Raw genomic sequence first — 26,777 nt, 5'->3', positions numbered from 1 at the left:
CCAAGAAACTAGAGGCCCAGCTTCACTGTGGTCACTCCGAGGAAAGTGATCAGCCTTCAGGAACTGTCTCAAGAGGGCCAGTTCCAGCTCCAAAGCCTTGCAGGCAGGCAGCCTGTATGCTGGCGTGGGCAGACCTTGTGGAAGGACTCTCTCTGGTCACAGTATGGAGCATTAAGTATATCTGAGAGGAGCAAGGTCAGATACATCTGCTAACACTGGCCTTGGTGGCTGGCTGGGAATACAATACTGCCTCCTGCTGCTTGTGATATGAAATGTTCTTATGCATATTTAAAGATAAGCTATAAAAACAAATATTGGTAACAGTGTGTTTTATAAGCCAAAACACAAAAATTTAAAGCTAAAATTTTCAAGACAGTTTTGCTTTATCTAATTAGCCTATGGCCACTCCAAATCCATCAAAGACTTCTTGGGATAGACTAACATGGGGCAGTAGCAGGGAGCAATACTAGATAGAGTATACAGCACAACAACGTCCACAAGGAACAGTGATGCCTGCACGCCATTGTCAGACACGCAGCCAGTGGTCACACTAGGCTACTTGGAATTGTGCTGTGAGCTCGGGAGCCAGCACCTGGCACCACCTGAGGCCCAAGTGCACGAGGAAACTTACCTTTATAGACATTCAAGGTGATGGTTCTTACAGCAATTCGAACCATGCTTTCGGGATGATTGAAGAACTTGATGGCTTCTGTGTACAGGGCAAAGTCATTGGTGTGCTAAAACAGAAAATGGTTCCAAAAGTTACAAATATACAAAACAGACCAGACCTGCTCCCAAACCTTTCTGAAATGTATTAGACTGTGATAAAACAGAACAAAAACAAACCAGATGTCACCATGATGGGAGGTGAGGAAGCCAGGGGAGAGAAAATGTCCACAGAATGCCTGACCTGGCCTACATGTTTAGCTGTGTGAGGAGGTATTTCTGAGCCCATTTCTTCATCTATAAAACTGGGGTACTAGCACATACTGTCTGGCCTCTAGGATGAAATGAGGTCATTTCTGGTCCAGTCCTCAGCCCGGCCCTTGGCACCTAGAGTGCATGAAGAATAGTGCTAGTTATTTATATCAGGCCTGCTTGATTAAAGACCAAGTTGGGCTAAGCTCAGCATCTCTTGGCTGTTATACCATTCTCCATTTGGAAACACTAAAAGTGTAGCATTATCAGGGAGGCAAAGGGTCTTGGGAGTCTCCTGCTGTTAAAAGGGGACAAAGAGAACCAATTAAATGGTTCAGAACAGGCCCACTGCCTAAGCATGAGAGGACGAAGCGAAAGTGGGCTGGCAGTGTGCTTTGCTGCCCTCCTGTGGCCAGGGACCCAGTCTGCAAGTGGCTCAGGAGAGGCAGGATGGTAGAGACCCTCTAGGCCAGCCCTTCCTGGAAAAAGGAGCAGGAGACTCAAAATAACAACAGGGCCATTATAAGGGCAATTCCATTTTGAGGACTGGCAATCAAGTACAAATCTAGAAAGTGGAAACTACTAACCTGGCTCAGACAAACACACACACACACAAAAACAAAAAACCACAAGGCTTCTGGGATGTCCAGCTCTTCCACACCTATGACTTCTGCCCTCCCGCTATGACTCAGAGGGCACCTGATCAAAGAACACTCTGGCCTGCACTCTGGTTTGGGTTTCTTCCACATGGGAGAGCCTTTGGGTGGAAGCTGTACCCTGGACATGTTTACCAAGCACCTACTATGTGCTAGAGACAGGATTCTACCATGGTATTTTCTCATGGTTTTGGCTCTTAGCTAGCATTTCCTTCTGAGAGCAACTAATGAATCATGAAAACCAAGGTTCAGACTGTTGCCATGGTAATGAGAGTTGATGGATGGTTTTTGCCCAAACTCAGAAAAGTTTGGGATTGTGGTCTGACTTCAAAAACAGGCTTTGAGCATGTGCGACAACCACTCAGGTGATACCTGCCACACAAACGACATGCTGTATGACACTTAGCTTCCAAGGTGGTCCCCAAACATGTTCACCACCTGTGTCACACTCGTGCTCCACCCACCCACAGAGGCCATGCCTGTGTGACCAAAGAGTATGCTAGAAGTAAGTGTGTGACATGAGGCTGGCATGGACTGCAGCACTGTGTGTGTGTGTGTGTGTGTGTGTGAGAGAGAGAGAGAGAGAGAGAGAGAGAGAGAGAGAGAGAGAGAGAGACATGAGGTTGGCATGGACAGCAGCCCTGCTTGCTCTGGTCTGCTGGGTGACGCACTCTAGGGAAGCTGGCTGTAAGGATGTTGGTCATTCCTGGGAAGAGGCCTCTGAAAAGCTGTGGTCTCCCATGCACAGCCAGCTTCAGCTAACCACATGACAGTGAAGTAGACCCTCCAGCCACAATCCAGTATCTAGAGGACATCAGCTTCTTGAGGCACTGTGTAAAATAGTTCTAGTGAGCCAAGCCTGAAGTCCAGACACACTGAAAAGACTGTGGTGCAACTCTAATCAGTGAGACATAGGAAGAAGTCTGAGGGAGACTTCTCGGACTTTTCTGAGAAAATTTTCTCAAAAGGGATACAAGAAAGGAAATGGTATCAGAAATTCTGACATCAGCACGTGACTGAGTGGTGTCTGGAGCTACAGCAGTCACATGACCACATGGAACCAAGCCTTGAACAGATGCCAGTTGCAGCTACTGAGCAGGAAGGTGGAAATCCCTGGGCCCTTGATCTAGTGAGGCAGCACACGAATGAGGCAGAACACAGCTGCCATCTGTACTTCCAAGTATACGAGCTAAACTGACCTTATTCTTAATTATTTTTTGAAAGTTGTTAATAGCTCTCCCAAGGAATGTGAGGGTCCTAACTCCTCAAGGATAGCGAGATGATCACTTCACACAACTCTGAAGATATAATCTCGTTTAGTGAATCCCTGAAGCCCATAACCAGGTATATAGTTTCACATCATTTCTCAAAGGAGGGGCTCAGAGAGGTCTGGAAGTTCTCTTGTCACACTACAGAGAAGAAAGCTGTGGCTAAGTGGAGTCTCTGCTGTTTCCAACAAGGCAACCTCTGGATAGTTTCCTCCCTGCCAAGAAAGCTGAAGGTCACGTTAAAATAGAAAGGCAATTTGTTCAATTAAAGGAAAAAGTATGTGCCAGGTATGGTGGTGCACACCTAGTCCCAGCACTCAGGAGCAGAGGCAGGTGGTTTTCTGTGAGTTTGAGGCCAGCCTGGTCTACAGAGTGAGTGCCTAGACATCAGAGGTTACACAGAGAAACCCTGTCTCAAAACTCAAAAAGGAGAAGAAAAAAAGAAAAAAGAAAAATGAAAACCGTTTGTGGGGTTCAGCAGCCGAGAGCCCCAGCACTCACCTACCAAGCCCGCCGTGGCCCTGAATGTCTTAACCCCACCACGGATACAGGCAGAGGCAGAGGTCACTGAGGCTTGCGGCCTGCCAGCATACCTGAGAGACACAAACAAGCTCCCGGGCCAGGAAGAGACCCCAAGGAACCAACCAGAGAGGACACAGTAACAGCCCAGAATACACATGGACACACTTGCACACGTGCCCACGTGCATGCGCACAATGTGCACACCACATATTTAAAAACAAAAATATATTTAAGTATGCTGAAGTCTGTGCTCAGGAAAGTGCTTTGTAGAGCAAAGGCCTCGCGCTTGGATTAGCTTGACAGCACACACCTGCTGGTCACCACTCACCTCATTGTAAAAGAAATGGACAGTGTGGTTGTTGAGCTTTAATGAAAGTGTTTTCAGGAACGATATGTAATACGCCATGATCTCCTCGTCGGAAAAGTCAAATTTATGGACAATGATCGAATTTACATAGTTATTAGACAGCAAATAATCTAGGAGAGAGAACACAAAGTGGAACAGGTGGAGGGAATGCCAGCAAAGGTCGCTGGGTAACGAGTACAGCTCAACTAGTGAGCACAAAAGGCAGCTTAGCCACACACTACGCAGGACCACCAGCAATCACACAGGCCTTCCAGGGAGGAGCCCGTGGCTGGGACAGACTCAGCATGCTTCCTGTTCATTGCTAGCCCACATGGCCATCAGAAGACACCATCGTGTCTGAATGGCAGAAAGGGCTGCCGGTCTCCAATCTCTAGCTACTGACATAAGAATCCATGCATCCCACGTGTGTCCAGCACCAGGTTAACTCCCTCAGGTCCTAATTCCCTAACGCTTACTTGGTTCTTTCTTTTTTTTAATATTTTATTAATTTATTTGATATATACAATGAGCACACTGTAGCTGTCTTCAGACACACAAGAAGAAGGCATCAGATCCCATTACAGATGGTTGTTAGCCATCTGTAGTTGCCACCATGTGGTTGCTGTGAATTGAACCCAGGACCTCTAGAAGTGAAGTCAGTGCTCTTAACCACTGAGCCATCTCTCCAGCTCCCCGGCTTACCTGGTTCTAAGGGGGAACAGCATTACTCATGTCCTTGAACTCTGTCGGGGAGGTTGAAATTGTCAACAGAGCATACACCTTATGAACGAATACACCCAAGGTAATGAAGGTGTCAACACCGCTAACCTAGCCAGCAAGATCAGCCAAACCAGCCCTAGTGACCAACACGGTGAACGATAATGCGGCCAGACTGCCCTCACACCTCTGATACCTGAGGCAGCTCTTGGGGCCAGCTCCAAGAGAGGCCAGGAGAGTAGGGTGGGGCCCTAAAAATCTTGAGCACATTGTTAAATGAGTCATGGTCACAAGTGCTATATGTGGAAAGGGAACTGCACAGAACGTCAAGTTCCTGCACATACACATTTAACACATGAGCATGTGAGCCTCAGGGCTCTGCTTGAGGGACATAGTACAGATTTATGCTTTGTAGACCCCACTCAGTTAAGGCCTCAGGAAGCTTGTTCAGACCCCTGCCTTGTCAGCACCTTCTCTCAAGGCAGGGAACCCCTCCAACTCCATCTCTACAGACACGTGCATCTGTGAGCCTTAGACAGAGGAGTCAAACAGGATGAGGGTGTCAGTGTCTGGCCTCGCTCTCGTCACCCCATCTGAGTGTTGTCATAGCCACACTACCTCTCCCCCCCCCCACCCCACCCCCCCCACCCCCCGCCCTGGCTGCTATCTAGTGCATTTTTAAAACTGTCCCCACCTTACTTATCCACCTATAATTCACCGTGTAACATGAAACTTAGGTGCTTCTGACAACTGGAACACTTGTGACCTGGCAATGGGAATAGGAGAAGGGAATCAGGACATCTCAGTGAGCTCTGTATTTATAGGCCAGTGGCTTCTGGGCCACAAATGGCACAAAAGCTAGCAGCTTCAGGTATGTGAAGAAAGTCTGGCTACATTCTACACCTGGGACAGTCACAAGGTTCATCCGTTCCCCACAGGGACTTTTCTAAGTCCTCTATAAGGCTCTGTGGGGGGTTAGGGATCAGTAAAGGGGCCTACTGTATGGCTGGGATTTTTCTACTACCCGCTCACCATGGCTGACATTCTGTGGTATTCTGTTATAATAAACCCGGGAGTCAGTAAGTACTGTCAAGTCTCTTGGGCCTCTGTTACTTTGGTCACCAAACAAACAGGCTAACAGTGGCCTTTGTGCAACGCCTCCTGTAATAGTGTAATAGTGAAAACCTGGGAAGCACCTAGATGCCCACCGTCAGGTTCAGTTAATAAAAATGCCGACCAGGCAGAGTCACATACAGGAATGACAGAGGTGGGATGCTGGTGGGGGCAGAGTGCGTAGGACGGCCTGCATGGCTGGGTGCAGGGTGGGAGGTTCAGGCGCTTGACTGCACCTCTGTGATTACATTCTACTGTTTTACAATAGCTCCCCTACTAAAATTGAAAAATAAAAATAAAAGCAGAGGGCATAATGGCTTACATATAACTGTGATGGTGGCACTCAGGCAGAAGTAGAGCCGGGTGTTGTGGCACATGCCTTTTATCCCAGCACTTTGGAAGCTAGGCAGGAGAACTGAGACTCTGGGGCCAAACTGGACCACAAACAGAACACTGCCTCAAAAGCTGTTTTTAATAAACTGTCCTGAAGGCCAGAGGTGTGTCTGCTGGGCTTCTCAGGCAGGCCCCACACTGCTCCCCCTTCCTTTTAGAGCCATGCACATGTATAGAATCTGAAGCAGTGAACACCAATGCAGAGGGCAGAAAGGGTCATCAGGGGCTGTGTGTGGAGGAAGTGGGGAGGCTGGCTAAAGGTCACAAGACCTTAGCCTTGTGAGGCAGCTAAGTTCTCCATTACAGATTGGTGACTGGTGATGACAGCTAATGGCCCTAACCTAGAGGTCTGAAATTCTCAGACAGGAGGTTCTGGAAGGTGATGAACATGTCAGCTGCACAGCAGAGGGCACCTCAAAGGATTCACATCAGATCGTCAAGATATTTCACTAAGAAGCTAAGACTTTCAAAGGATGTACTGTTAATCCTAGCCCTAGATGGATTTTAAAGGGGTCACCAAGAAAAAACTCCAGGGACCCCATATTAAAGCTCAAGACTCTGGGATTGTCCTAATGGCCTCAGAACATCCCTGGGTGTTCAGTTCCTGTTGAGGTCTGAGCCTGCACCTCAGCTGCATCTTTCTCTCAGAGCTCATAAAGCACACTTGTTACACATCCAGGGAATGTGAATTCACTCCATCTGTCAGGGGAAGGAGGAGAGGGCTCTGTGGTTGCAGCACCACCTAGTGGCCACTGCTAAGGTCATCACCACCCAGCAACTTGACTTGTCCCAAGAACTGACTACCTGCCTTTGCTCTGGGCACTCCACCATTTTTCTCTTGCCTTCAAGAGCAGGACTTGGGCTGTGCTGCATTTGGAGTAAGTAAGCTAGCACAGAACGCCTCCAGGCTGGCTCAGCCCCAGCATGGAGAAGGGTCTGGTCTGAGTAATGCGCTGCTGGAGATCGGTCCTGGGCACCGCAGGATGCTTAGCAGCCTCCCTCTCCTTGGATGGACTATGACAACTAAAAGCAGCCCCAGAATCTCCCAGCAGCACACTCAGGACCACTGAGCTTTTTCTTCTGTGCTGAACTCTCTTCTCCACTCTGGACTTGTTGAACTGATTACTTTGGGTTTATGATTCAAACTTTCTTGGAGTTATAATGAGAGCCTCAGTAGCCCCTGCCTCCCAGAAGAATAAACGGGGCTCACTGAGGGTTGAACAGTGAAACTTTTGCTTATTGGGCAATAAAACTGAAGCAGAGGGGTGGGGGCTCAGGCCCCTCTGTCCTTCTCCACTGCTCTGAAGGGCTGGCCTGTGCACTCCTCAGCCGTTAGAGCTTTAAACTTGAACCATGCAGAGGGAATGCAGCGGCCTCCCACTCCACCGCTGGTCGCCAATCAGCAGGAGAGCCTCTGGTAGTCCTTCGTGGAACCCGACCACACTGAACTACCCTCAACATCTTCCAAAGCTGCATATGCCGTTCGTTCCCAGTGTGAGCATGTGATGGCGGGGCTTCCAGGAGTAATTACGGTTAAATGAGTGTGCAGGGTCAGGGTCCACCGGACAGAATTAGTGACCCTGTGGAGTCAGAGAGACCACAGGCTGAGCTCTTTGACTTCATTCTCTCACAGGCAGGGCCAGGTACTGTGAGAAGGAAGCTAAGGTCTAATGTGTCCCTCAAGTTTCCTGTGTCATACCTCTACTCCTGTACTGAGGCCACATTAGGAGTAAGGTTTAGGGAGCAGTGTTTAGGTGATGGACTGAAGCTGTCATGAGTGGGTCAATGTCTTTCTCACCGAGAATTTTTCCTCTCCTGGCTCTCTACTAGTTAGTTACCTTAAGAACAAGTTCCTGTGGGCTGGAGATACAGCTCAGAAAGTAAATCTTCTTGCCACTAAGCCTGAGACCCACAGACAGAAGGACAACAGTTGCCACTCACTTCCACACGCACTCCACAGTATGAGCATGTGCACACACTCATATGCATGTATGCACACAAATAAATAAACGCAATAAAACTTTTTAAAGAAACACTTGAAGCTTTGCAATGGGGATTACTTGCACTGTAAAGCTCACAGATTTAAAAAAAAAATCAGGTTACCATGTGCTTAATGAGCAGTATCTGGCCTCTTTTACACAGGCTTTCTGGCTGTGAAGTGAAGCAGCAGAAGGCTCACAAGGCCTGGATACTTAATTTTGAACTTCTTGACCTTCAAAATCTTAAGCCAAAATAACGCTCATTTCTTTAAATGACCTAGTTTCTCAGAGCTGAAGAGATGATTTGGTGGTTAGGAGCACCAGCTCCTCTTCTAGAGGCCCTGGGTTTGATTCCCAGCACCCACATGGTGGCTCATAACCATGAGTAAGTCCAGTTCCAGGGGATCCAATGCTCTCTTCTGGCCTCAGCGGGCATTAGGCACTCACACGGAGCATAGATATATGTGCAGGTAAAACATCAATGCACATAAGAAATAAAAAATATTTTTAATTTACTTAGTCTCAGCAAATTTGTTACAGTAGCAGAAAACAGACTCAGACAGCAGCTGTCTATAAACTAAGAAGAAATCCCCACCAGAAACCAGCCCTGACCTCAGCTTCAAACTGGATATCCATCTTCCTGGATAGTGGGAGCACACTTCTACTGTCCAAGCTGCTAAGTCTACTGGGGTAAAGCCTGGGAAGGCTAAAATGGGTGGGACCCAGACGCGTGGGACCACCTGACACTGAGCAGTACACAGGCAAATGGCAAGGAGTGTCCTTACAGAGCGAGGTCTCGTGGCTGATGTTCTCAAAGAGAATGTTCAAGGTCTGTAGCAGCTGCACACACACATATCGGCCTGATTTCTGCCGCAGAATGTTCAAGAAGAAAACAAACATGTTCTTCTCCAGGAAGAAGCTGGGAAAAGAACAAGAAAGGGTCAGTGGGTGATATGTGAAGACCACCAGTGGCCAGACTAGACTATGATGCCTGCCTCAATAGTCTCGGTGCCCACGATCCCATCTGCAACTGAGAACAACACATGCACTCTGTCTCTTTCTCTTCCTGGCTTTGCAAACCAGGTCGGTGCTACTTACATGAAATGGTGAACTAGATTCTGACAGAATGGGGATGCTCTTTTCCTGCTAAGTGACCACACAGCAGTCTGTGCACTACAAGCATTGTTCCCCAGCACATATATAACCTGAATCCTCAGGTGCCCCATGAAATCTATTTCCCTTGTGCTCCCATATTCAAGGTTAGAACAACAGAAGAACTGGGCTTCCCTGCAGGGCCAGAGGATGCTGAGTGACAGCAGAGTATTCCACTTCTGCTGTCAAGTGTGCAGCTTCCAGATCTCTGGGCAAAGAACTTGAAAATAGGTGAAGTCACCAATGTGGTGTAGGCACCCTACAGTCCCCAGGTCTGCTTCTGCTTTCTTGTGCTGGAATGACACACAACCAGGAGCATTGGCCAGGTATACACCTCAGTGTTCTCTCTCTCTCTCTCTCTCTCTCTCTCTCTCTCTCTCTCTCTCTCTCTCTCTCTCTCTCTCTCTCTCTCTCTCTCTGTGTGTGTGTGTGTGTATGTGTGTGTGGTGTGTTTGAAGAGGATCAGCTTGGAATAACCAAAGGCTGGGATACAGCTCAGCTGGCAGAGTGGTTTCCAGCAGAACATAAGGCAGGTGCAGAAGCACGCATCTGTAATCCCAGCACCTGGGCAGAGGCAGGAAAACCAGAAGTTCAAGGTCATCCTCTTAGTTACATTGTGAATTCGAAACTAGCCTGGAATATAGGAAACTCTGTTTCTGAGAAGGAAGGAAGGAAGGAAAGAAGGAAGGAAGGAAGGAAGGAAGGAAGGAAGGAAGGAGGGAAGGAGGGAGGGAAGGAGAGAGAGAGGGAGGGGGGTGGAGGAAGGAAGGTTGGATAGAAAGAAAGACAGAAAAGGAAGAACCCCTGCAGTCACCTAAGTGTGCTGGTGACTCAGTCTGCTGGTGACTCAGTTCTGGGCGGTCCTCTCTTCTCACCTGTCAGCTCCATAGGGACCAGTTGTTGCCTGACACTCACTGCCACATAATTTTGTTTGAATGCATAAAGTGAATAATAAAATAAGTGAATGATAAAATATGACCTTAAAAAATCGTCAGTTCTTTTCTTGCTCTGACTCTAGGAGCTTGCCTGCCTACATGCACTGCTCCAACTGACCCCAGAGCATTTTGGGATGACCTATTTTGTCTGCCTCCGCATTAGGTTATAAAAAGCAGCAGCTCTCCTGAATCATGAACACACTCAATGCCACTGGCTGGCCAATGGAGGAAGCTGTCAAACATCTGGATTTTGCTGGATTTTGCTGCTAGGGTGATTTAGTCATCTAGTGTAAAGCTCTCAAGGTAGATGTTTGTATCTTTGTGCGTACACTGTGTATGTCTGTGTAGGGACATATATACACCATGTCAAGTGCACAGAAGTCGGGAGGAAGGCTTTGGTGTTCATGCTAACCTTCTACCTTGTTTGAAACAGGTGTCACTGTTGCTGCATATACAAGCTACCTGACCTGTCTTCCACCTTTCAGGGATTTTCCTGTTTCTGCTTCCCATCTCACCATACAAGCACAGGGATTACAAATGTGTGTTGCCATACATAGCTTTTATATAGGTTCTGGGGATTTGAATTCACACTTGTACGGCAAGAAGTTTTATTTTTCCAGCTTGGTAGACTCTGGGTATGAGAGGCTCCTTCACAATCTACCAGCTACACACAGGGATCCAAGGGGGCAAATTTGGTAGATTGTACTCTCAGAGCTCAGCACTGCCGCTGGTCCTCAGCTTGGGAGATGGCTGCTCAGCAGATCAAGCGTTAGCCTCAGAAGCTTGAGTTCAGATCCCTAGAATCTATATAAAAGCCGGGTAGGTGTGGCAGCCTGCCTATAATTCAAGCTCTCAGGAAGCAGAGACAGGGATCCTGAAGACATGATGGCCAGTTAGTCTAGATCACTGGTTCTCAACCTTCCTAACATTATAATCCTTTAATACAGGTTCCTCATGTGGTGGTGACTCCTGATCACATAATTATTTTTGTTGCTACTTCATAACTGTAACTTTGCTACTGTTATGAACCATAATGTAAACAGCTGTGCTTTCCACTGACCTTGGGCAATCCCTGTGAAAGGGTCATGACAAGGGCTGAGAACTGCTGGTCCAGGCTGAATTAACAAGCCCTGGGTTCAGCAAGAGAACTTAATTCTAGTAAGGAAAGTGGAGAGTGGTGGAGGAAGATACCTAACATCAACTTCTGATCTAGAGGAACATGCATATGTGTGCACACATGCATATATACCCACTTACATATATGCCTGCATATGTTTCAACATGCATAGATACCACATGTATACATATGCAAAGCAATACATAAACTAGAATAAACACACTAAATACTGGCCTTCAGCGACTCCCTCAGGGCAGGACCTAACTATCCAGGACACTCCTCTTGCCCGGGAGCAGATGATGGGGCACAACTTGGAATGTTACCTACAACATCTTCAGCTTTTCTAGAGAAACTCATTTCCATAGCTCTTCCCTTTTTGGCTTGCACCTCAACATTCTCTCAAGGACGTTTGATACAGATATTCAGGCAAGATGGAATTAGTATCAGTTCCTGACGTCATCAGGAATGACTCATGGTGTACACTTGGAAAGATACCCAAAGGAAGTGGAAGAACCAGGAAACAAAGCACTGCAAGCCATACTCAAACACAGAGCTGTCATTTTGATCTCCCCAAATCAGGATCTCAGTGATGGAACGGATGGTCTCCACAAGCAGGTTCCGGTTCTGTTCTGTGACAGTGGTGTTTTTTGTTAAAATATGGTACAGGTACCTAGAAAAAAAATGGAGAAATAAGACCTTACTCATACTGATGTGAAATCCAGGCCCAAGGGCCACTGGGAACACTCCCAGCACAGCAGTGGTTAAGTTTATGTTAGCACAGTTTCCCACTCAGATGGAGAGAGGAGTCACCCCCCCACCCCCAGAAATGGCAGCAGGAGCTCTGAAGCATACATGCCAGGGACGCATCTGCCCAAACCCAGGCAAGAACACTATGGAGCTCTTGAAACCAGCACCCAGAAACTTCAGGGTGCAGACAAATTACAGGACTGGCAAAATCAGAGGCTCCCAAAGTACACACAGGGATTCCAACTCAGTGAAACTAAGGGAGAACAGGTGCGGCTTGTCTCAGTCATCAGCGATGGATGCCTAGAAACAGCAGTCGGTTCCAGGTACCTGATGTAGGACTCAAAGCAAAGCTGGGGAGGGCGTCAGAGATCAGGGTCAGACATCCCTTAGCCAGAGCCTAGGACACTAAACACTGCTTTCAGAATGCCTGCAGTTCCCTCTAGTGCAGCGCACCATGGAAACCAAAACTCAGTGTAGGACAGAATGAGTGACTCCTGCCCAAGGGAACAATCTCATCTGCGAAATCTAGAGTGAAATGGCCGGGGAGATGTCACCTGTCAGGGCCACAGGCTTAATTGGGAAGGGAAAGCTGGATCATAAGGAGGCGGGGAGAGCAAGAGTAGAGGGCTGCTTCCTACAGTCCGGAAAAGCAGGGAACGAAGAGGCAGCACCTTGGAGGTGGCATAAGTAGAGCTAGCAGCTTCCAGCTCTGTCTACGTTTTAGAGCCAGGCCCAAGTGTTTAGTGTTCTAGGCTGTTCTTACTGAGCTGCTGACTCACGCCACAAAGCGACAACCTCACCTTCCATTTTTCTTTTTTTTTCTTTTTATTTATTTTTTCAATGTTACAAAACATATTTTACTGTTTGGTTAAGTCATGGATTACAAAGAATAAAAGAACATTATAGGTTAGTCTATCATCATTTTTACAGGAAGATATTTTTATTTTACCTGTAAAGGCCTCTTTTACAATGCATATGTGTTTAATCAACAAAGGACAGCTTGACTCTATTTTATTTATTTATTTTTTATTCACTTTATATCCTGATCTGTCCCTCCTCCCATCCCCTTCCCCTCTGGGTGTCCCCAAACCCTGGCACATCAAGTCTCTGAAGGACTAGGTGCTTCTTCTCCCACTAAGGCCAGACAAGACAGCCAAGTTAGGAGAACAGATTCCACAGACAGGCAACAGCTTTAGAAACAGCTCTTGCTCTAGTTATTCAGACCCACATGAAGACCAAGCTGCACATCTGCTACATATGTGCAGGGACCTAGGTCCAGCCTGTGAATGTCCTTTGGTTGGTGGTTCAGGGGTCCAGGTTAGTTGGTTCTGTTGGTCTTCCTGTGGAGTTCGTATCCCCTTTCGAGCCCTCAACCCTTCCTCCAACGCTTCCCTAAGAGTCTCCAAGCTCCATCCAATATTCACTTCCCATTTTTCATTATTATATTTTATTTTGAGACAGGGTCTCAGTAATTTGACCCAACTGGCTTTGAACTGGCTCTGTAGCCCAAGTTCTACAACCTAGAACTTGTAATTTGCTCAACTTGGCAGTCACAGCCAGCCTGAAATGCAATTTTTAGCATGCAATAAGGTAAAGCCCTCTAAAAAGATCTATCACCCAACCTTGGTCTTAGGTCTTCCCACAGTGCTGCATGTGAGGACACAGGCCCACTTTCCTCCACAATGAAGTAACTCAGCACCCGAACCACCTGGGACAAACTGTAGGGACCTCATTTCAAAGCTATGCGTCCACTGTGATTCTAGTGCCTACCCTACAGGAAACTCGAGGGACGTTTTCCTAAACTGTGGTTCACAGGCCTCTGCACTGCTTTACCTGTTTAAGTTATTCCCTATGCAGCTCCCTCCCATGCAACCTCACTGAATTAGGCTATTGGGTGAATGGATTAAAATGGTGTGCACATGCATATATGCATGCATTATTGAGGATCAAGCCCAGGGCCTCTCACATGCTACACCTGCGTTCTACAACAGAGGTATATCTCAGCCCTCTCTCTTAAAATCTGACAGCTGCTGCACCACTCCCAATGTGGCCCTCAATGACCTCTTCACACAATCCACAGGATAATGGGCACTCTCCCACTGACAAGGTAATGCTGACAGTGCAGGTCAGGGAGAGGCAGTATTCCCACTCTGGAGACGGGACACACGTGTGCAGGAGGAGAGCACACACAGGTTGGCATTACTCCCAGCTCACTGGGAAGCAGCAACATGCATGAGTTCATCTACTCTGAGGGTCTGACCTCAACTGAGTGGCTGTCTGAATAGACTGCCCTTCTGCCTTGTCAGTCAGCTACTGCTTCTCGTTTTCAAGACTGCCTCTCTAACTCTCATAAGGACCTGGCTGTCCCCTCTTGGGAAGTAGCAAGTACTTCACAGAGCACTGTGTTCTCCACGGTCTGTCTCTCTGACTAGACTGGAACCTCCAGGTCAGGAAAACCATCTTAATGATCATGGTGACTCCAGTACACTCCAGACTATCTGGTACACTGCTATATAAACCCTGAATGAAGCAGAGCACAGCCTCTACTCTACGCACTGGAGGATACTATACAAGTAAGGGCTCAACAAACAGCACAGAGCTAGGAGGAGAGCTTGGCAGGACAGGCGGTGGTGGCACATGCCTTTAATCCCAGCACTTGGGAAGCAGAGGCAGGTAGATCTCTGTGAGTTCTAGGACAGCCAGGTCTGCATAGTAAGTTCCAGGATAAAAAGGACTACACAGAGAAATCCTGTCTCAAAAAACAAACAAACAAGCAAACAAAGATGCCAACTAAAAACCAAACCAAAACAACAACAACAACAACAACAAAAGAAGAGCTCATCAAGCCTTGGAATCCAATAGTCTTGGGTATGACCCTGGCCCTGCACCTCCTAACTGTATTCTGGGACAGACATTTCACTCACCTCTCTGTCTCTCTGTCTGAACACACAAGTAACCATAGTAGTAACCACAGAGGACTTTTCACAGGGTTGCTTCATTAAATATGGTGTTAGGAACATCTAAGTGTGGTGCCTGGCACGCATGGTGCACCACACACAAGCAGCCTTAGTTTCTGCTGTTCTACTGTGGTCATCATGATGAGGGTTGCTATGAACATCCTTATTACATTGTACAATTACACAGACTTTAGAAGGTGATATCAGGCTGGTCCCAGACAGTCAGCAGAAAAGGACCTCGAGGGAAAAACCGAGGCAGGAAAGGTCCAAGGAACTTAAGAGCAGCAAGTGGAGCTTGTGGGTGACTTCTGGAGAGGCAGTAGAGTATGTAGGGTATTACAGATGCCTGACTTAGCTTAGGTCTGGATATCTCCATCACAATGATGATTCTCCAACCTGATGATTCTAAGCAGGCTACTTCATCTTTCTGTACCTTGATGGCCTCCCCTGTAAAATGGGAGCACCTGTTCTTCTGGTGGTATTGGGAAGAGTAGATAAGTAAAGGGAGAAAGAACTAAGCTGGGTAGAGACACACACCTATAAGCCCAGCTAGGGAGGCTGAGGCAGGAGGATGACTTTGACTGAGTTCAAGGCCAACCTAAATGGACTACAGTGATTTCTTCTCTCAAAAATTTAAAAGGAATCCCAATATTCAGGAGGCAGAGGCAGGTGAGTTCCAGGCCAGCCAGGGTTCTATAATGAGATCCTGTCCTGTCTAAGTAGGAAGGAGGAGGAGATGGGGGCAGGGAGCACTAAAGTGCTACTTGTTGTTAGGATGGCTTCCTTCATTATGTAATCGCTTCCAAACATCCTATTAGGCAACTTTTCTCATCTGGGCTGGCAGTGCACCCCCAATGAGTCAATGATCACCTAAGTAAAAACTCCAATTCTAGACATGTAAAGCCCTCGTTTGAGTTGTTGGCCAAGACTAAGAGACTCCCAAAACACACAGCCGATGGTTGTTGCCCTTGGTTACCTCCCAGAGTGGAAGGTAAGTTCCTATTGCTGAAGATACCATGCACTTCAGAAACAGGGTCCAAACCCCCAGCTGGAACTGGCTTGGACACCCTCTCCCTGAGAATTAGCTTTCATGGTCTCAGAAGGCAAAGGAGGGAGTGAGGGAGGGAGGCAACCAACAGGCTTACCAGCTTTAACAGATATGAATCACATCAACAACCAGCATGCCATGATAACCCTAGGTAGGGTACCGTCGCAGCACACATACTGTGGTGGTAACCAACCACTCTCCAATTGAACTCAAGAACTGCTCAACAAGAGGGAGACCACGCCTGGTGCTGGAAACCTAGCTAACTAGTCAATGCTAGTGAAGTCATTATTGGAAAATCTACAGCCACTAAATTAAACCAGCATAATTCCTAACAACAATCTATAAACATTTGTCCTTATACCCACAGATAAGTGCAGTTTACAGCCCTCATCAAGGAAATGTCTTTTTGCAACAGAAGAGACCACTACAGAAAGTCTCAACCAATCAAAAAATGCAGAATTGTAAAACCCAGTCCTAACAGACACATCAACAAAACACTCCTACACCTGAGGCTCAGTGACCATTGCAGAGGTAGGGTGGGAAGAATGTAAGAGCGAGAGGACGAGGGCGTTGGCTGTGAAACTGTCTCCTAACGACATGAAGCTACACCCATAAAGTCTCACCAACATGACTGCCCAAACACGTTCTGAACAAGGATAACACCAAAGAACAGAAGGAGAAAAGCCCATGGGGCCTCAAGCCTGCACAAAGAACTACAGGCAACTAAAGAAGGCCAGAAGCAGGAGAGCAACTGCCCTCCAGGGGAGAGCACACTTTGGCAGTTGTCTCAAACATACATACAACATACATTACACAAATTGAACACATATTTAGTAATACACATGCATCTACATATATGCATGCAATAACAACTAGTGAAAAGAGGCCATGGATTTGAAAGGGGAGGAGGACATGGAAGGACTTGAAGGTAGGAAAGGGAAGGTAGACATTTTGTAATTAAAGTATAATCTCAAAAGAAAGCAAAAAGAAAAAGAAAAACCTCCTACTAGAAGGCCTTTTCAGAGATGAAGAGCAGGCTAATTAGACGATGCTAAGAGCTCCCATTAGCCTGGCACCAAATGAAGGTGGCACGCAACTCTCAGACTCACCGACTCACCCAACCACAGGAGGTACCCAGTTAGCACTGCACAGGCCAAGACAGCACAAGGGGCTTAGGTATACCCAGTCCTTGCCAGCCGCATAGCTGGGCGGCACACTCAGAGTCTCATGCGCTCACAGCATCTTCAATACTTGTCCTCAGCCTTTTTTGGTGGTGTAGTTCTGTAGGCTTTCATGGTGTCCTATCAGAGTTTTACCTCAAGAAGATCAAGGTTAAATGGTGCATTCTTTCACACAGAGATGGAAAATTTGCATTTCCCCTTTAGGGAAGGGCCAATTACAAGACCTTTGTCTACTTTATTATTCTTGGTGACTTTCACTTATTAATAGAATTCTTTATTTATCTTATATATAAATCCTTTTTCTATTCTCTATATAAATCCTTTACTGGATAATAAATATTCTAGCTTGTTTTCCCCAACTGTGGTGCTGTGACCACAGATTTGAGACTGACTTTTCTAGAGCAACCAGGAATGAAGAAACAACAGATGTATGCACACCAAAGCCAGGATTAGGTTGCCAGGGCATGCTGGAGCCACACCAGCAACCAGGCATCATAGAGCTGAATGAGGAAGCAATTAGCTAACCTTGGGAGAGGATCTCTGTAGGGCAGCAGTCTTAGGCTACAGTTATCTGCAAGCAGAGGGCTACAGTAAATATCTACTTTCTGCACACACTGTCAACATCTGAACTCTAGCCTTGCCATTCTCCTAAGCCTGACCCAGGGAAAGACTTGCCATTTCCATTGGTTTGAGCACTGGGGTCCTTGACATGACCATGCTTATGTGGTACATGCTCATTCATACAGGGATATACTTTATCTCTATACTGGCCTCCCTTTCTCTTGTCTTTATAACATAGCCCTTAAAAATGCTTTATTATTATTATTATTATTATTATTATTATTATTATTATTATTATTGTTAGTGTGTATGTGTATGTATTATGGGGGTTTGGGCAAGCACACACACACACACACACACACACACACACACATAAAATAATACACATGTGGAAGTCAGAGGATAGCTTGCAAGCTCAGTTCTCGCCTTCCACTCTGGAACTCAGATCGCCGGGCTTGCAAGTGCCTGTACCCAGTGAACTACCACCCCAGCCCTCTTCATTTTATTAGAGTCAGATTTACCAATCTTTTCTTCAGAGAGCACACTGAAACAATATTTTGTTTATTTATTGTGTGTTTTGTGCACACACCTGAGTGCATATATGCCATAACATGTGTAGAACTCAGAGGACAACTTCAAGGAGTTGATTCTCTTTCCACCATGTGAGTCCCAAGGTTCAAACACAGGTCATGGGGCTAGACAGCAGGCACCTAACCCACTGAGCCATACTGCCGTCCTCCAGACAGCTCTTCTCATAAGGCTCTATAGAGATCCTTGCTTACATTAAGTTATAAAGGGTCCTGTTTTCTTGGTAGTACCAGGTGCCAGCCTACACTAATACATAACCTGGCTGGCCCACTGCCACTTACGAGGTCTTCGTTTCTCTGCTCACTCCAGGGCCACCTTTCTCATTAGTCGGGTGATCACATATGTGAATTTCTGTGTTTGCTCTAATTCTCCTGATCAATTTGTCTACCCAGTGTCAACCTTATGTTCTCTAACATTGCAGCTTTATGATAAATTGTGTTATGTGGCACTGCAGCCCTCCAACTTCTTGGCTTCCATTCCGTCACTATTATATTGGTCATTTTTAACCTTCTCATTCCCACAAATATTTTAAAACAGCTCTAGTTTACACAAAGATACTGCTAGGATTCCCCTTAGCACTGCCCTAAATCTTAGCAAGGTTTAGAGAGCCGAGCTGACATCTTCACAACAGCTGAATGTTGCCTCACATGTCTTTTGTTAGGAGTCGCACCCAGGTAGTTGCGTCTCCTTCCTCCTCCCCCCACTACTCTGTTGTCCTCAATCACACTCAGGATGTTACGCATATCCTTCACACAGCCCGCCACTGAGCCACACAGCTGAGCTGCAGACGCTTCTTGGCACAGTGTATGCAGTACTGTTCAGCATGTCCACATCCCAAAGTCTGCTGTGATACACAGACATGCCTACTGGATTGCAAGTGCTAAAGCTCTGTGATGGTAACACCTGCACCTTGCCCATCTTTTTGTCTCTGCAGGGCCTAGCACTCTGCTTTGGGCAATGTTTTAGGGAGAGACCCTCAAAATATATTTACCTGTGAGTATCATGGAATCTGGCTGCATCTCTCTCTCCTGAGCTTTGAGAGAAAAGGTCATTAAAATACTTTAGAGATGCTAAGCTTAATAACTTCCTATTTCAAAATGTAATATGCATATTAGAAAGACTGAAAACTCTGACAGTAAGAAAAGAAAAGAGAAGACTGTCAGCTGCCCTGCTGCCCAGAGCTGACTACTACTTGGAATTTTCTTCTACTTACATAGTTGGGTTTCATTGTAAGTCCATTTTGTGCCATTTCCTCCATTTGACACTGAAATAAAAACATGTTTGCTACTGATGACTACTTATGAATATCTAATGAAATGTTGATAATGAATGTTCATAGCAATATCTCTTGCACCTCGCAGGAGCATTAAGAATCCCTACTCTTGTCGGGCGGTGGTAGCTCACGCCTGTAATCCCAGCACTCTGGGAGACAGAGGTAGGCAGATCTCTAAGTTCGAGGCCAGCCTGGTCTGGTCTACAGAGTGAGTTCCAGGACACCCAGGGCTACACAGAGAAACCCTGTCTCGAAAAAACCAAATCCAAAAAACAAAACAAAACAAAAAAAGAAAGAAAGAAAGAAAGAAAGAAAGAAAGAAAGAAAGAAAGGAAGGAAGAAAGAAAGAAAAAAGAAAGAAAGAATACCTACTCTTAGATGAACATGGAAGTTGCAGACTTCATGTGCAAGCTGAGCCCTATCTGTATCAGTTTCAGAAGACCAAACCACACTTTGTGCTTTAGCTACAGCAAATAAAGATCACTCTCATGAAGATAACAAGCACTACAATGATGTTTTTCCACTGAACTGTATATTCATTTGAATTTTATTCAAAAGACAAGTATGTTTACTATTGCAAGCTCTGTCCACGACTCTGGAGTTGGTCCTCTGGGGAGCTGAGGGAGGAGCCCAGGGATCCCACACCACATGGCTGGAGCCATGATCAAAACCAGGCAATTGGATCTCAGTCTACTATAGAAAAATGTAAGCAAGGGCTCGGTCTGTAGCTCAGCTGGCAGGGTGTCTGCCTACTACGCACAAAGCGTTCAGCTCTGTCTCAGCATGAATCATAAAGTACAGCCGTGCTGCAACTGCAGTCCCGGCAATTGGGAGCCGGATATGGGAAGATCAGAAGTTCAAGGCCATCCTCAGCTACATAGCAAGTTTGAAGTCAGCCTGGACACAAGGCCCTATCAAAAAACAAGACAAATCAAAAACAGTACAAAAACACAAACAAAACAAGAAAAAGAAAAACCCCAATCAATAAAGTAAATAGAAACAATATTTTTATAAGCAATATATTTGCATGGACTCATGAGGGTACAACAGGAAACCAAAAACAGAAAAAACAAACAAGAAAAAAACCAAAACAAAAAACCCAATGTGCCATGAATTCCCTCCAATGCTCAAGGAACATCCTGGAGGATGGAGGTCTTCTGGTCACCCAGACTAACCCACAAGACAGGCAGTTCCAGCAGGCAGTACAAACTGGCTTCAGTAGGTTACAAAGGAAAGGAAAGAACACCAAGGTGGGAGGGGATGTGCTGGGGAGGAGGGAATGTGGGAGGAGGAACTGAGGAGTAAATATACTCAAGATGCATGGCATACACGTATGCAGTTGCCAAAGAGTAAAGATATGTAGCAATACGAAAAACAAAAGAAGCATGAAGACAGTGTCTGACCAATGGTAAGGAAGGTCGTCAATGCCCCAAAGAACTCAGCAGATGTGGAATCTCAGTATCCGACTCCTACACATTGGTAAGCTTGCAATGCCTAGCCTGAAAACTTACAGCCTTCTGCCAGCATGTAACCAGTGCACCAGAGTCATCGCCAAGGACTACAGATGCAAACAAATCCACCTCCTCCCCAGCCCTTGCTTTCCCAAGAGTTTTATTTCACAAGTCAAACCACAGCACTTAACAAAAGCCTGTGTTGACAATCAATCTTATGTCCATCTTACAGAAAGAAGCTCAAGACCTAAGGCCCAAGCTCTCTCTAGTAGGTAGTTTCTGAGGCTGGCTGTGAGTCTGATGACTTGTACTCTGCATGCCTCTGGGAAGTTCCTATTGGAAAATCTAGAAACTTGTCCACAGTTGGACCGGGAGAAGATATACATAGCCTGACAGAACTGGGAATTCATCTCCAAATCACACTCATCCCCAGATCATAAGGCCTTGGGTATGAGATACAAGTTGAGGACACTGTGTCTGTTTGGCCTACTTGGCAGCTGAAATCCTCAAAACAGGTCTCAAAAAGTCCCATTCTGGATTCTGAACTCATCTGGTCAGTGTCCAGTATTCTGGACAATAGAACCAGGTGGTACTGGTGGACCAGCTTGGAGGGTCAGAGGAATGTGTTAACAGTGTGCTTCTGGTGAATCTCCCCAAAGACATTAAAGCAGGCCAGAGAGTGGGACTGAGCCTGGGATACAAGGCAGGGGTGTACAAAGGCCATTTGCCCTAGAAAAAGCCACGGCTCTTGCACAGGCCCTGTTAGAAAAGAACAGCCAGGAGTACTTCGGTTCACCTTGTGACTTGTATTTGCTGACCACTTACTATGTGTCTGGCTCTACACAAGTACTGGACAATCCCCAGCTGAACAAACCACAGATCCCTGCCTTCATGAGGCATGTGTGCACATGAGGAAAGCCAAGCAGACGTATACAAACTAAGACACCGTCTTAGGACAAAGGACAAGCCTGTGGAAACCTGGTCAGCTCCCTGGGAATCTAATTCAAGATCAGAATGAAGCTTGGAGAATCTACAAGACCTGGTAGCTAATCCACTCCCAGAAAGGATTAGACAGTACATAAAAGCATGAGACTCTCACTGGTTAAAACCTTGCGACATAAAACCTTTGCATAAAAGTAGCAGTAATTTAAGGGTAGAAGTAGGTATTTGGATGGGTGGGAAGAAAAGGAGGGGAAAGCTGAAGTGGAGAGAACAAGAGTGCATACAGATGGCAGTACAGAGAGACGGCATGTAGATGCGTACTGCAGACTGAGAGAAGGGCCACCACAGCACCTGCTTGGATTCCAGTAGGTGCCACAGTAATTCACTAGGCGTGGCTGCTGTGGGAAGTGGCTGCCCCCTTCCAGGCTGGCCCTCCTTTACCCTCCAACTCTTTACCTTCCTTGATGATAAAGGGCATTCTTTGCAGCAGAGTCTCAGTTCTCTAGTGTGGTTCATAAGGCCCAGTGGGATCTGGCCTTGGTCCTTAGGGTTCTAGACCTCACTGAACAACTGGAGCTCTAACAGCATGAGATATTCACCCAACCTTTCAGGAGGCTCTCTCAAGGCAGCCTCCTGAGCCTGAGAAATTCCCTCCACTCTTAACCATCCCTGCCACCCTACTAACCTGAAGATAATTACTCATCTTTTAGATCCTACAGGTCTGCATTCATAGGGGTTTGCTCACTAGGAACAATCCTGCGCCTGTGCTCCCTAGGCTCAATGGGAAGGGCAGAGTCTGAAATACTTTGAGACCTACGAGAATTTAGCCTTTATATAGGATGCCTGCTGACCTGGCAACTGAGATCCGCAACCTCTGGGAGTGAGCAAGTGTGCAAGGCCAGTGAGCAAGGCTTGATCAATGAGACGGCATGAATTCTAGGCCTTAGTTCAGATGGCCTGAGCTCCAAATTGAAAAGGACCTTCTGGAACTCTGGCATCCTGTAAAGGGGACTGAGTAGGACAACACTGCATGGGTGAGAGTAATACAAGTTTTAAAGAGAAAAGGAGCTTCATTCCCATGTGCATGGTTAAGCTGACACAGTGGCGCCCAGAACCTGATGAGAAGGAGACCAGAAGAGAGGAGGCAGCTTCATCTAACTAAGCACCGGCTCTCCTGCTATGGTGTAGCTAGAACATATCACCATTCAGTCACAAGAGCTATTCAATAGACTCCACTAACTTGTATGGCAATTTAGCAGGATCTATCACTTGGACCAAGAATCTTGACACCATCAAGTGACTGGAATTGAGACAATGACATAACAGCCAAGGTTCTATCAGTTTGTGGGCTCATGGTCCCCTTTCCAAATGACATTTCAGTAACAATCAAAGGACTCTATATGTAGAGTTTCTGCTTAGAGTAGACATTTATCAGTTAATGTTACAGACTTGTCACTAGTCTGGGCAATAAACTACCAATGACGTGTCATGAATAACAACCTGACTGTTCCATGTGACCCCAACTAAATAACTGACAACTTGGCAGGTAAAAAACTCAAGTACAGCTTTTCACTATTTAGCAAAAGTAAAACCCTGTGTAACAGGAAAGTTTCTTTCCAGCTTGTAAGATGGAAGTGCTGTGAAGGAAAGAATGCTTTATAAACAGGGGTTGGGCATGGTGACACAATGCTGTATGTCTGTAATCCCAGCACTCAGAAGCAGAGAAAGACTGACTTGTTCCCCCTTACACCACTGTGACCCTGCAGAGAGAAATATAAAACCAATAACTAAAGAAGCCTACTCTCGATTTTCTTAAAATCTTAACCTGTTATTTCACCAAGACTGCTACATCAGGACAAGAATGTACTGGAGGCCAGCAAGGTGATGCATCCTGGAATCTCCCTGATCTAGAGAAACTAAGGCAAGGGGAACATGAATTCTAGACCAACCTGGGCTATAGCAAGAGCATGAGTTCTTTGGCTTAGTTTTGTTTTAAAGGATTTGGGACTGTTATTTAATAACTAGGAAGGTGATCTGTTCTGGTTTACTTAAGACCTTCCTGGTTTCAGCACTGAAAATCCCATGTTCTGCTGCCCAACCCCCACCCCAGCTCTGGACAAACTTTAAGTGTTCATTGCCCTACATGTCCATTAAAGCCTCTTTCTTCTCACAGCCTTGCTTCCCATAGCTACGAGCTCCCACCTGTATCGGCCACAAACCTGACTACGGTGACCCTAATGTGGCTGTGTCATGTGATGGCACTTCCTCATTTGGGGGATCTCTGAGATAGTGTTGCCTCCTCAAGAAAGCTTCCATAAAGGAATTCTACAGAGCCCTGGGACTGCTATGGTCCCAATATTTGACACACTGAAGAGTCCTGACTCCATTGTGGTCTTCTAGCAGCAGCTAGCAGACTCCCCCAGGCGTTTGTACTCAGACGCAGAAGAAGGGCAGCACAAGCACTGGGGTAGGCACTGGCTGTCTGCATCACTGGGGTAGGCACTGGATGTCTGCATCACTGGGGTAGGCACTGGATGCCTGCATCACTGGGGTAGGCACTGGATGCCTGCATCACTGGGGTAGGCACTGGCTGTCTGCATCACTGGGGTAGGCACTGGCTGTCTGCATCACTGGGGTAGGCACTGGCTGTCTGCATCACTGGGGTAGGCACTGGATGCCTGCATCACTGGGGTAGGCACTGGCTGTCTGCATCACTGGGGTAGGCACTGGCTGTCTGCATCACTGGGGTAGGCACTGGATGTCTGCATCACTGGGATAGGCACTGGATGCCTGCATCACTGGGGTAGGCACTGGCTGCCTGCATCACTGGGGTAGGCACTGGCTGTCTGCATCACTGGGGTAGGCACTGGATGCCTGCATCACTGGGGTAGGCACTGGATGCCTGCATCACTGGGGTAGGCACTGGCTGTCTGCATCACTGGGGTAGGCACTGGATGTCTGCATCACTGGGGTAGGCACTGGATGCCTGCATCACTGGGGTAGGCACTGGCTGTCTGCATCACTGGGGTAGGCACTGGCTGTCTGCATCACTGGGGTAGGCATTGGATGCCTGCATCACTGGGGTAGGCACTGGATGTCTGCATCACTGGGGTAGGCACTGGCTGTCTGCATCACTGGGGTAGGCACTGGATGTCTGCATCACTGGGGTAGGCACTGGATGTCTGCATCACTGGGGTAGGCACTGGATGCCTGTATCACTGGGGTAGGCACTGGATGTCTGCATCACTGGGGTAGGCACTGGATGCCTGCATCACTGGGGTAGGCACTGGATGCCTACATCACAGGGGTAGACACTGGATGCCTGCATCACTGGGGTAGGCACTGGATTCCTGCATCACTGGGGTAGGCACTGGCTGTCTGCATCACAGGGGTAGGCACTGGCTATCTACATCACAGGGGTAGGCACTGGATGTCTGCATCACTGGGGTAGGCACTGGCTGTCTGCATCACTGGGGTAGGCACTGGATGTCTGCATCACTGGGGTAGGCACTGGATGTCTGCATCACTGGGGTAGGCACTGGATGTCTACATCACAGGGGTAGGCACTGGATGTCTGCATCACAGGGGTAGGCACTGGCTGTCTGCATCACTGGGGTAGGCACTGGATGTCTGCATCATTGGGGTAGGCACTGGCTGTCTGCATCACTGGGGTAGGCACTGGCTGTCTGCATCACTGGGGTAGGCACTGGCTGTCTGCATCACTGGGGTAGGCACTGGCTGTCTGCATCACTGGGGTAGGCACTGGCTGTCTGCATCACTGGGGTAGGCACTGGCTGTCTGCATCACTGGGGTAGGCACTGGCTGTCTGCATCACTGGGGTAGGCACTGGCTGTCTGCATCACTGGGGTAGGCACTGGCTGTCTGCATCACTGGGGTAGGCACTGGCTGTCTGCATCACAGGGGTAGGCACTGGCTGTCTGCATCACTGGGGTAGGCACTGGCTGTCTGCATCACAGGGGTAGGCACTGGCTGTCTGCATCACTGGGGTAGGCACTGGATGTCTACATCACTGGGGTAGGCACTGATTATCTGCATCACTGGGGTAGGCACTGGATGTCTGCATCACAGGGGTAGGCACTGGCTGTCTGCATCACTGGGGTAGGCACTGGCTGTCTGCATCACAGGGGTAGGCACTGGCTGTCTGCATCACTGGGGTAGGCACTGGCTGTCTGCATCACTGGGGTAGGCACTGGATGTCTACATCACTGGGGTAGGCACTGGCTATCTGCATCACTGGGGTAGGCACTGGATGCCTGCATCACTGGGGTAGGCACTGGCTGTCTGCATCACTGAGGTAGACAGTGGCTGTCTGCATCACAGGGGTAGGCACTGGCTGTCTGCATCACAGGGGTAGGCACTGGCTGTCTGCATCACTGGGGTAGGCACTGGATGCCTGCATCACTGGGGTAGGCACTGGATGCCTGCATCACTGGGGTAGGCACTGGATGTCTGCATCACAGGGGTAGGCACTGGCTGTCTGCATCACTGGGGTAGGCACTGGCTATCTGCATCACTGGGGTAGGCACTGGCTGTCTGCATCACTGGGGTAGGCACTGGCTGTCTGCATCACAGGGGTAGGCACTGGCTGTCTGCATCACTGGGGTAGGCACTGGATGCCTGCATCACTGGGGTAGGCACTGGATGTCTGCATCACTGGGGTAGGCACTGGCTGTCTGCATCACTGGGGTAGGCACTGAATGTCTGCATCACTGGGGTAGGCACTGGATGTCTGCATCGCCCTTTTCCAAATCACCTTGCATCTTCTAAGTCCTGTGCCAATCGATACCCAGGTTCCTGAAGCTGTGAAGGGATTAAACAGATCAGCCTGAATTAAGGCGGGCAAGCTTCTTTTCCCAGGACCTCGACCATAAACCAGAGACATTCTCAGGATA

At 47.5% G+C, this 26,777-nt stretch overlaps 1 protein-coding gene across 7 annotated transcripts in view; it reads right to left on the bottom strand.

Annotated features, from left to right (window-relative positions):
* Nucleotides 1–26,777, bottom strand: part of Clec16a (C-type lectin domain containing 16A) — a 189,224-nt gene that overhangs the window by 160,296 nt on the left and 2,151 nt on the right. For 6 of the 7 annotated variants that reach the window (XM_052194096.1, XM_052194095.1, XM_052194091.1 and 3 more), the window contains exons 2-5: nucleotides 11,658–11,786; nucleotides 8,698–8,831; nucleotides 3,693–3,841; nucleotides 632–737 (exon numbers count right to left, since the gene is read on the bottom strand). In XM_052194096.1, coding sequence (XP_052050056.1) covers nucleotides 632–737; nucleotides 3,693–3,841; nucleotides 8,698–8,831; nucleotides 11,658–11,786 — 518 coding nt within the window. Of the gene's footprint in view, nucleotides 1–631; nucleotides 738–3,692; nucleotides 3,842–8,697; nucleotides 8,832–11,657; nucleotides 11,787–26,777 lie in introns of those variants that run through there. The other variant, XM_052194097.1, reaches the window with a different exon arrangement.

The sequence above is a fragment of the Apodemus sylvaticus genome, chromosome 10 (assembly GCF_947179515.1).
Source record: "Apodemus sylvaticus chromosome 10, mApoSyl1.1, whole genome shotgun sequence".
NCBI classification, from domain to species: Eukaryota; Metazoa; Chordata; class Mammalia; order Rodentia; family Muridae; genus Apodemus; species Apodemus sylvaticus.
This window is presented reverse-complemented; position numbering and strand designations above follow the sequence as displayed.